The 12292-nt window shown below is 39.7% G+C and overlaps 1 protein-coding gene across 5 annotated transcripts in view; it reads right to left on the minus strand.

Annotated features, from left to right (window-relative positions):
• Positions 1-12292, minus strand: part of TXNDC11 (thioredoxin domain containing 11) — a 105897-nt gene that overhangs the window by 78887 nt on the left and 14718 nt on the right. For 2 of the 5 annotated variants that reach the window (XM_044979404.1, XR_006572396.1), the window contains exon 4: positions 10060-10189. The exons of 2 other annotated variants lie outside the window; for them this stretch is intronic. In XM_044979404.1, the coding sequence (XP_044835339.1) occupies positions 10060-10189 (130 nt within the window). Of the gene's footprint in view, positions 1-10059; positions 10190-12292 lie in introns of those variants that run through there. One more of the 5 variants, XM_044979407.1, reaches the window with a different exon arrangement.

Raw genomic sequence — 12292 nt, forward strand, 5'->3', positions numbered from 1 at the left:
TCTCCCTTCTTGAGAAAGGGAGACAGAGTCACCAGGGATTACCTCACTTTTCTGGGACTAGTAAAATCAAAAGATGTGTGTACACTTCGAGCTCCAGGGTCTGATTCCCATCTTGAGCGGACATACCCACACTAGCTCTGATCGAGCTAGCATGCTAAAAATAGAGGGTAGCCATAGTGGCGGCAGGGGCTAGCCACCCCGAGTACTTACCATCCAAGGTGCTAGGCAGGTACTCAGGGCCGCTAACCCCTCATACTGCCATAGCTACACTCTATTTTTAGCACACTAGCATGATCAGAGCTAGTGTGCATATGTCCCTTGAGCTGTCCCAGGTCGAAGTGTAGACATATGCAAAGTCATTTAGCACCACTCTGGCTGAATTTATCCTTCTTCTTAAGGCCTGAAGTAAGAACCAGGGATAGGTGGCAGTATTAGGGGGATGGGAAGAGAGAGAGCAAGCACTGTTTTGTCCATTCAGATGGAAGTTCCTAAACACTGTCCAGGAGCACCCTCAGGAGAAGAGTGGTGCATCTTAAGGAGAGGAGTATCAGGGGGTAGCTGTGTCAGTCTGTATCCACAAAAACAACGAGGACTCCGGTGGCATCTTAAAGACTAACAGATTTATTTGGGCATAAGCTTTCGTGGGTAAAAACCCCCACTGTAATTTTCACTCAATGCATCTGAAGAAGTGGGGGTTTTTACCCATGAAACTTTATGCCCAAATAAATCTTGTAGTCTTTATGGTGCCACCAGACTCCTCACTGTTCTTAAGGAGAGGAACACTTTAAAGAGGAAACTTATCTTTTGGGCCCAGAATCACCAATGATAGCCACTATATGTCCTATATCAGCTAAGGCTCTTAAAAGTTAAGGAAGGAACTGAGGACTGAGGTGAGGTAGCGTCACAGAAATGAAGGCTGTCTACTTTTCTGTGTGTACAGCCAGCTGAGTACTCCGGTGGGAACATCTCCCTGCTACTGACCTAGCCTGGCAGAAAGGAAAAGGAGAGAGAATTCTGACTAATTCCTGAAGTGGATAGTTCAATTTTCCCTAGACAGACACAGGCTATGATGGAGACTGTTCCCTTACCACTGCTCTCAAGCTGGGCACTGCTGTAGCAGAGATGGGAGCCAGCTTCCTAAGCAGCTGGTGAACAAATGACCCATTCAATTTGTACTGATCAGGAGGTATTTTCCCAGAGCTAGAGCAAAAGGAGGAGCTGTTGTTATGAAGAGCTCCTTCCAGCTAGGTCTCCCTTAGGGTATGGCTACACTGGCGATTTGCAGCGCTGGAAAGCCTCCACCAGCGCTGCAATTAGTAAGTAGCCACACCTGCAGGGCACTTCCAGCGCTGCAACTCCCTGGCTGCAGCGCTGGCCGTACACCTCACTCAGCATGGGGAATAAGGATTCCAGCACTGGTGCTGCAGCGCTGGTCATCAAGTGTGGCCACACACCAGCGCTGTGATTGGCCTCCAGGGTACAAGGATGTATCCCAGAATGCTTTTATAAATTACTCTCTTTGTTTTGTTATGCAGCCTCTCTTTGTTTTGTTGTGAACGAGCTCCTCCGTTGCCGTTGCTGCTTATCTAAAAAACAAACAGAGCTCCTGTTTGCTGTGATCATCTGTACCTGGCTGTAAACAATCAAATGAGAGGCAGGCAGGGAGCGAATGAAACAGCGGGGAGTCGTGTTGGCTGCAGGCTGTTTGCAATTAAGAGTTAAGACTAAGGGGTCGGAAAAATGTTCTGATTTTTCAAGGCAGGAAGCTAAACACACAGTGTTGGCTCCAAAAATCCACTCTCTCTCTCCCCCCGCTCCCTGTCACACTAGACCCCACTCCACCCCCCTCTTTTGAAAAGCACGTTGCGGCCACTTGAATGCTGGGATAGCTGCCCATAATGCATCACTCCCAACAGCGCTGCTAATGCTGCAAATGTGGCCACACACCAGCGCTGCTCCTACACAGCTGGATGACCAGCGCTGCAAACCATAAGTGTAGCCATACCCTTAGATGTGGAGAGGGCAAGCATGCTGTGCACCTTTGTGTCTTTTGTTTACTCTTCTTAGGCCAGTTAGGCCTCTCATGTGACACTACTGAAGGAAAAAGTCTGCTGCTTAAGCACCTCAGATGGAGGATGTTGCTCCTGAATAATCTGGTTAAACAGCTGAAGAACTGTGTCAGAGATTAACATTTTGTTAAAATAACTGTTAGATGTTCTAATTCAAAAAACACAGGCAATCTGGACACAGACCCAGAGCTTTCTTAGAAGCAGTAAACCTTACTTCTGAAGTAATTTAAATCTTTTTTGGAAGGGGGGGGCAGTTGTTTAAAACCCCAAGTACTATTCTGCAATTTTTCCTGCATCTCTCAAGCAATTCCAATTCTGATCTCATACCATTTTTACAATGGTGTACATCCACTGCTGCCTTCAATAGAGTTCTATGCTAGTGTTAAGGAGAGAAGAATCAGCACTTTCAAATCAAGAAAATAATACATTTTTCAACCAGGTATTTTATCACAGGGTTTGTGGCCCTCTTGTGGCAGTAAGTATAGCTTTTCAGTCTATTAATATCTTTACTAATCTATTTTTGTTATACAGTACTGTGTCACTTTCCCATCAATTTGCTATTTTCATCTTAAATTTCATATAGGTTACAGGATTTGAAACATTCTACTCATCAATAATTCTAAGAAATAGAAACAGATAAATAAGATGTCAAAATGAAGTCAAATGTTGATCAAAATTCTCTACATCCTTTCTGACATGATCAAAAATGTTTTGTACATTTAATTTTGAAGAATAGCACTTCTGATGTACTTTTTGTCTGCGTAAATGAAGAGGAAGAATAGGGACACTTGTAAATGTGAATTGCTAATTCCCCCAAATATATCACTTCAGTCCCGTACAAAATGTGTCCCTGACACAATAAGAAAAAATAGAAGTATTCTGCTCAGAAATAGTTTAAACATTCTAAGAAACCAAATGGTATTCTGAGATTTTCCTATGTCTCTCATAAACAAAGAATCCCAAAAATAAGATCAGTGAAATGACTACAAGAATAATTCACAGCAAACTGTCTTTTCACAGACCTCTCCCCTGGTCCAAACACACGAAATCACAATGTACACACTGTAGGGTTTTGTTTTATCTATAAAAAGCTGGAAATCAAAATGACTGCTGATCAGTCATGGTAAATATTTGGTTTCTTCTTCTTATAAGATATTATCATTTTAGCATGTAAAAGATGAGGGTCAACATCAGAGGCTAGCCAAAAATATAGTGCACTGTTGGAGAGGAAGTCCATAGAAATCTGCTCATGTTTCCTGTTCTCCAATCCAAAACACCTATGCCTCAGGACAGAGATTCTCCAACTTTTTCACAGTGAACAACATCATAATTCAGAAATTATTTCAGGGACCACATCCTCTCCCATTCACAGCTGCACATTGTCCCTGGGCTTACATGGAAAAGCAATTTTAGAAAAATAATTATATATATTTTACTGCTTTTTAATGTGGCAAAATTTGAATCACACTGTCTGCTTTTGTTTTTAAACCCATCTTTCCCTCCTAATTGATCTGTTCCTCTCTCACCCTCTGCTTTCCTGGACATTTCTGTGTGTTCTGGGTTTCCTCTCTACTGCAAATGCTGCCCAGCCATTGGGTCCTTTTCTCTCCTCACTACCTAAACTTATGGCACAGCTGCCCAATTCCCTTCTTCTCTACTCTTGCCTCTCCCACTTGTGGCTGGCAGCTTCAATCTCACTGGTGCTCTGACTTCTGGAGGTGGCTGATATTTCCCCCTCTTCCTCTTCTTTACCATAATACAGTTGTCCTTAGTACCGGCAGGAGTGAGCCATAAATGAGTGAGGGCAGGAAGACAAAGTAGACTTATTTTTAGTCCCCTTTACACTGGAACCAACAAGGATTTGTTTTCTCTGATATAAGAGACTGGCCTATAAAAACAGAATGTGAGAATGTGCCAGATGTAAAATAAACGTTGCTGACTTTGCAAGGACATAGAAGAGTTTTGAAAGTGGGAGAGAAAAAGAGTTTGAATGTGCACTGAAAATATAAATGATGTTTAACTGTTGAATATTATTATTTTAAAAAGAATACTTTGTATTTCTACAGCTTCTTCCATTGGAGAATATCAAAGCATCTTACATATATTAATTAAATCCCAGAAGCCATAAGGAGGTAGGTAAAAATTACTATTCATTTCAAAATGACAGAATTGAGGAAAAGAGTTGCTCAGGGTCACACAGCAAATCAGGGGCAGAAACAGGAATAGAAGTCAGTAACTCCTGACAAACACTTCTTTGCTCAAACCAGAAAGCAACACTGCTAGGCATGAATATAAACGTCTAGAACGATATTAGCCCTAAAAAATTTTTAAAAAGAGAGAAGGGGGAAAAAGCTTTTTAAATAAAAACTCTTTAAATATTTTTCAGTCATCACAATCAAAAGTCAAGATAAATCACCTTTTAAAAGTTAAAAGAATAGCCCCATTCATTTATATAGACTACGTCTGCTAAAATCAATGTACATTTCTCACTGTGACATTATCATTTTTACTGCATAAAGCTGTAAATAAAATGTTCAAAAAAAGAGAAAGACAAAGAAGAATCTTTGTGTACACAATAACTGGAGCTCAAAAACAGCAGTTTGTCCTTTTAAAAGGAAAATAATCCTTCACAAAGTGCAACTAACATATCTGTCAGAACAGAAGAAAAGAATTTGCCACAGAAGTTCAGTCTCACCAACGCCACCCAAGGCTTTGTCATTTCAGTTTAACTACTGCAATTCCCCCTATTCTGGGCTGTCACAATGCAAACCTATGTCTTATAGCCAGTGCAGAATGTCACAGCATGTCTGCTACCAGAGGTGACCATTAGAAAATATCTTATGCCCAGCTTGCATGTCTGGCATTGGCTGCCATTTAGACCAACCCATAAATTACAAAGTTAGATTCTGCAAAGGAATTCATGTCAACATGTGGATCTGCTTTTATCTTGTAAAGGGATTGCTGAGGGCCTTATTTGCTGATGTATAATCCCTTAAACAATATGGGACCTAGACACCCTATAGACCCTCCTCCTATTCACTGTTCTTCTCAGGCTTTGGGCTCTTCCTCATGACATCTCCTGGTGCCACGAATCAGAAGTAATCCAAACGTCTTTGTTTGCTTGAAGAACAAGGAGTACTTGGGGCATCTTAGAGACTAACAAATTTATTTGATCATAAGCTTTCATGAGCTAAAGCCTACTTCATCAGATGCATATATATCTTCCTACTGTATTTTCCACTGTATGCATCTGATGAAGTGGGCTTTAGCCCACAAAAGCTTATGCTCAAAAGATTTGTTAGTCTCCAAGGCAGTGGTCCCCAACCTTTTCGTCTGGCGTGCGTCAGACGAAGGACCGTGGCGGCAGTCGAGCATCCGCCGAAATGCCGCCGAATTTCTGGATGCTCGACCACTGGCCAGGACGCGGGTGCATTTAGATGCCCCCGCGGGCGCCATGGGCACCACGTTGGGGACTCCTGCGTAAGGTGCCACAAGTACTCCTTGTTCTTTTTGCTGATACTGACTAATACGGCTACCACTCTGAAACTTGTTTGCCTCGTGTTTCAAGTTGCATCATGCTTTGTTTTGAAGATATAACGTTCTTCAAAATACAATTTCAACTCATCCAGCTGAAGATCCTTCCCCAGAAATCAATCTTGTAGCATACAACTTCTTTCTTATACATACCAGATTGCAAAACAGAAAATTGCTCTCCACCTAAATTATTTGACAATTGTATTTGTCTGAACTTTGGAGCACATTTGGTACAACCTTGTATTTTGATATAAGCAATGGCTACCTGAGGCTGCTTTTATGTTTCAGGGAAACGATCACAAATGTTATCTCAATAGAATAAGTGATTTTTTAAATACAGCCCAATTTTAAGAGCATCTATCAGTATCCTAGAACTCAAGTGCCCATTTTGTTTCTAGAAAGATTATTACATATGTTTATCAGACCTTACCAATTTAGAGGTATTCTTAAAAGGATGTTGGATGCCCTCACCTAGAAGGCAAAGTTTGCCAGTTGTAACCCCAAAAAGCAAAAGAAGAATCAAACATCACAAACAGAGATACACTTCTTAATCAGTCAAGTAGGTATGAAATTACATGTTTGCATGAAAGAAATGCAACTGCTTTATGTACCTTTGTAATATATACTGCTGTCAGGTTCGCTTCACTTTAAATATATTTAATATCTCATGATGTATATTTGTTAAAAACTGCTAGTTATATAGTTGTGACAACAGTCCTCAAGAATGTACTACATCACTTTCATTAACCAAAAAGGAAGATGTCTCAGAGGAAAAAAAAGGAAAGCTCTTGCTAGTATGCATGCACAGCAGCTAGTGTAACAGACTCATTTTCTCTCTCTAAGTGGTCTTGGTGCCACCAGATGGGACAGAACATCACACCCAGGAGGTGTGTGGGTTACATACTTCCCCTAGCTGAGGAAGCGCGTCCCGAGTTTCAGAGACTTCCCAGTTCAAATCCCAGACGAGCCCCCACTTGTAACGCCAACAGACCCTGGTCGTCGGGCGGGATTGAACATGGGGCCTTTGGAACTTAGTGCATGAGCCTCTACTGCATGAGCTAAGGCTGTAGAGCAGACTCATTTAACTCTCTCTAAGTGGTCTTGGTGCCACTAGATGGGACAGAACATCACACCCAGGTGGTGTGTGGGTTACATTAGCACTGGCTCAACTCACAATCTCTATCCATTTCTGATGCTACTACATTGTAAAGACTGTTAAATCATGAAGTCTTCCTGTCCTTAATATTAGATGAGATATGGTAAACCAGTGGTTCTCAACCAGAGGTACACATACTCTTGGGGGTAAACAGAGATCTTCTGGGGTACATCAACTCATCTAGATATTTGCCTCATTTTACAACAGGCTATATAAAAAGCACTAGCGAAGTCAGCACAAACTAAATTTTCATACAGACAATGACTTGTTTATACTGCTCTATATACTATACGTTGAAATGTAAGTACTGTATTTATATTCCAGTGGATTTATTTTATAATTATATGGTAAAATGAGAAAGTAAGCAATTTTTCAGTAATAGTGTAATCAGACACTTTTATATTTTTATGTCTGATTTTGTAAGCAAGTAGTTTTTAAGTGAGATGACACTTGGGTGTACACAAGACAAATCAGATTCCTAGAAGGGGTATAGTAGTCTGTAAAGATTGAGAGCCACTGTGTTAAACCACATGACTACAATAAATTAAATGTATAAAAAGTTGGATTTAAATTAATAAAACAAGGAAATTCTGCAAAAAACAAACAAAAAAAAGCAATCCTCAGGCAATCACAAACTCACCCCATAGGAGCGAGAAAAAGAAGTATTGCAACACTGAACAGACAATATATATAGCTGCGTCCAACCTTTTGGCACTCCCCTGAAAGGCCTAAGTACAACAGAGTGAGTTAAGGAAAGAGGGTAGGTTGAACTCTAAATTTAATTCCTTTTGTAGATGTAAGTGACTCTGGCAAAACTACCTTTCCCAGAAAAAAAAAATACACACACACACACACACACACTTCCATGCATCACTGATCCATACCTTTCTCTTTGAGAACTGTTTTCAGAGACAGCAAGACCCAACTAGAGTACATTATTACATCTTGCAAGGTATGTTATACAGTTGCGTAGACATAATGGCCATATAAAAGAAAGTATGCACAAGAGGTACCACTTTTCACAATTTGTCATTTTGGAGATCTACTTGTTAAAAGTACTAGTCCACATTATTTTCTCCTCCCCCTAACCCGTATTGTATGTACAATATACACTGATGTCATGGTCTTCCAAGCTCTTTGGGACTGTTCTCATATTCATTACATAGGACAATCTTTTATTAACTTCAGTTAGAGTCTGGCCTGAATAAGGGATAAGGCATTCAATTGTTCAGAGACTACTTGATGTGATTAAAGGAATTCTGATTGGATTTGATCCTTATTGTTCATACTGAAATCTGAAACTTGAAACCAGAGGCATATTAATAATCTAAGATTTAATTTAAAAAGAAAAAAAAAACCTCTTGCCCTCATGGTTGTGAAGAAAATCTTCCAAACATGAATCAAGTGTAACAGATGTCCACCTGATGTCCACCTGAATCAATGGACTACTTGAAAAATGAGGATGAGAGTTGTGAATCCCCATCAGCCATTAATTTCATTGAGACAAGTGCTAAAACTCAGTGAAATGTTACTGTCCACATTAAACATTTCATTGTTGACCATCTGTGGGAGCAAAACCCAAATAGTGTGGAAAATGTCGCTGCACAGAAGAAAATACGGAGGGAAGGCCAAAGGAAACACACAAAGAAAAAGGGAAAGAAACTGCAAAAAGGAGAATGGGGAAAGAAGATAATCAAATGGCAGAAGTAGTCATAATCCTAAAAGGGGAGTACATTTTCCCCACTCAGTGGTACCAAATGTGACAATAAGGAACTGAACAAATAGAAATAATAACTAAAAGTTTACTTACTACATAAAAGCCACATACTACCCTGATCTCTGCAAAACTTCCCTATGACATTCCACTATGGACTGAGAAGAGAATGTAGCCCTAACTTTTACTGTAATCCACAGACCATAATGGTAGTGAGGGAAAACAGGCAGCATGGCCACAAGATTAAGCCACGCCTCAAGTGCCTGCTGAGACAAGGATGGACAGCAGGGACAAGGAGCCTTTTATTAGTCAAGGACTGGATCCTGCTGGGAGCAAGAGAGACTAGGGTGGCAGCTGCAATAGAGAGGGGGGCTCAGCAGCTCCCATTTTGTGGCAGCATACACACAACAAACATATGGGGGCTCCACATTAGTCAGAGGCACTTCAGAGCAATTCAGAGGAGGAACAGCAGCATTAGCAGGGACTTCTTACCCCTCCGCCCCCTGACCTCATTGGAAACTTCACATTTGAACTAGTCAAATTTCACATTTTGTTGACTGTTTTTTGCTCTTGCTTCTCTCTGACCAAACCCCCTTTGCATTAGGACCGTACTTTCTGACCACAATGCTCCACACCCCATCTAAACTATCCCACTCGCTATTTTCCCATCTCCATTTTCCTCTTTCTCCCCATACTTAGTCTCAGACTTCCCTGCTGTCCATCATTCCTCCTATTCCTATGCACATCAAATCTATGCTCTATTTATCAATCCTCGTCTCTTCCACAATCTTTCCATATACAGAAACAAAAAAATGCAACTAAAATGACATATGCCAATCATCACACAGACAACTTTGCTTGCATGTGGTATCTCTTTTCCCTGGCCTTCATTTGTCTCTCTTTTTAGATTGCACACTCTTCAAAGCAGGGACCATATTTTAACGTGTGTTTGGAAACCAACCTACACTGTGGCAGTGCCCAAATGTGGTAAGTACACACCAGAAACTGAAAGCTAGTCAAACACAATGCAACATCCCTTGATGTGGATTAAAAGTGTGACATTACACTACAAACAAATGCAGGTTATCGAATTTGTTTGTCTCTAGAAGCCAGTTATTCATTTGATTTAATGTGAGCTTTTACTTGACTGATATTCTCATTTATTAGAAATTTGTAATATTACTTTGACTTTTATTTTAAACATTAATTCTATTATTCATCCTTTGACTGCATTCCAAGCTTAAACTGTAAATCCTTTGGGGCAAAAACTATACAACACCTGATACAGAGGAGTCGCATTCTTGGTTGTGGTCTCTAAACACTACTATAAAACAAATTAATAATCATAAACTAGGGAAACACTGAAATTCGTATAATGTAGGAAATATGTAGTCAGTGTATTAGGAACTGGTATTATTGGTCTGTCATTTCACATGTGTTATAATTGTAAAAACACTTGAGATGCACTGCAGGTTTCTGAGACCCTGGAAGAACCTACTGATTTGGAGAAGGTCAGATTTAATCCTGAAACAAATCAAACCCCTTCAGAACCACAAATGGTAAAACTAGACAAGAGAGACAAGTACCTCATAATTTGAGAGGAAATCTAGTAATTTTGATCGAGACGAGATGTAGAGTAGTGGTGTCATCACCCGGCGAACAAACTTTTCAATATAAACAGCACTCATAGGGCCTTTGTATTCAATTGGTCCAAAACTAATACCAAAAAAATAATAATACATTAAGATTTGAAGGTTAAGCTGCGACCACTAAATTAACAATGGAGTCCCTGGTTGGGATGGCAGAGGCTGAGAGTAATACACAGACGCCATGCTCTGTCCCTAGAGAGCAGAGGATGTTCCTAGTGCTGAACTGATACAGTATCAGTGTTAAGGGACTAGAAGGGAGACCCATTAAGAATTTACCTACTGAAATAACAGAGACTCCGATAAAGAGTCTATGATTGTGTGTGATTGTAAGGATCTGGGAATTAAGAACCTCTGAGTCTTATTAAAAAGACAGGCAAAAATTACAAAATGGTCTAATTAGCATGTGGAGCGATAGGCCGTTCTGCTTTGTCCATACACTTCAATAGACACACAACTGCAAAGATATAGATTTAAAAAATCCTTGAGGATTAAAAAAGAAAACAACAAAGAATTAAACTAGACAGGTGCAAATACTGCTACTCCATCACACATGAATGATGCAAGAATGAAGTAGGCTTTCACAGGTGGGAAACTGTTAACTGCTATCTGATTAGATTTAACACCACACTGCACAAAGAAATAAATCAATCAAAAGAAAGTTAGGTGTAGTACATAAAATTAAATTAAAAGCATAAAGTATAATCTTAACTCTCTCATTCGCATTCCCTCTGTGGGAGTCACTTAGAACCTTGATGTAGTTTTGCACATATAAATATGTAATATATATAACATTATAAGAAAAATATTACTCTGCATTAAAAGATACCATGTATTCATATAGATCGAATTGGTCCAGAGGCAGTCCACTGGATCATGTCAACTGGTATTATTACAGCTCTTTGGATTGCTAGCAACATACATTATATCAACACACGGGAACATTATTATGTAATGCATAGGTCAGAAAAAGTGATGGAAAAATATTACTCTGCATGCACAATATACAATTTTAGAAGTTCAACACCTTGGGAGAGGTAAAGGAGTCCATCCACACAGCATAAGCATTTCAAGCACACTAGTTTATAATGACCTGTAAAGTGGTGTGTGTTGTTTGTTTGGGAATTTTATTTTTAAACGCACATTTATACATAAAATGAAGAGTCTAAGCAAAAATCTGCTACATTAATTGATTTAGCACCCTCCTAAGCGCAAAGACCACACTAATCCAAATCATGGGAAAATATGCTTTAGAGCTTAACATGTAACTATCTGAGGGCTGGTAAATACAAACTGAAATAAGTAAATCAGTTGTAATTGAAACCTTTCATTATTTTGGTGCAACTTTCTACGTGGACCCTCATATCAATTTAAACTTGGCTTATATTGATTTAGTTTGTACTGATAAATTTACAGACTCGAGATAAATCAATGATGTGTGTCAACTTCAGAGTTTGCACTGATTTAACTAAATGAGTTCTTATACTGTTTTAAGATATACATATCTGTGTATGTAGATAAGCCCTGAATTTCAGCTGACAGCAAGTTTCAGCATTCTCCCCTCATCTACATAAAATGAGTTGAGAATTGAAGCATTAGTAAACATGTGCAAATAAAACAATGTTGCACAGTTTACATGATTAGCTGACTACTCAAGGGAGAAATGATGGACTGGAAAAGACGGGGAGCCACAGTGCAGGACTAAGGTGCACAGGTAGAAATGTATGTGGGAGACTGCACAGCACCTGCCTCCACTAAGACTAGTGTCAGGCAATGTGCTCAGTGCCTTATTTTCAAGTTCAGACAAAAATCAAAAAAAGAAAAGATGTAAAGGGACACCAGGGATGCCAAACTTTCACAGCTTAACATTGATAGAGGCCCCAATTCAGAAAAAGACCTAAGCATCTGCTTAATTTTAAGTACATGCTTAAATCCCACTGACTTCAGTGGGACTTAAGCACATAAGCGCTGTCCCCAGTAGGGGTACTTTCCTGACTTGAGACCAAATGATGCTACCCACCCCCAAAGCAAGCAGGAAATATTAAAAATAAAACAAATAATATAGGTCCAAATTCTTGAATCCTCATCTGAGGCAAACTCCCATTGAAGTCAATGGAAATTTTGCCTAAGGACAAAACAATGGACAGGCTAAGTGACTATTCACAAGAGGTGA

The sequence above is a fragment of the Mauremys mutica genome, chromosome 11 (genome assembly GCF_020497125.1).
Source record: "Mauremys mutica isolate MM-2020 ecotype Southern chromosome 11, ASM2049712v1, whole genome shotgun sequence".
NCBI lineage: Eukaryota > Metazoa > Chordata > Testudines > Geoemydidae > Mauremys > Mauremys mutica.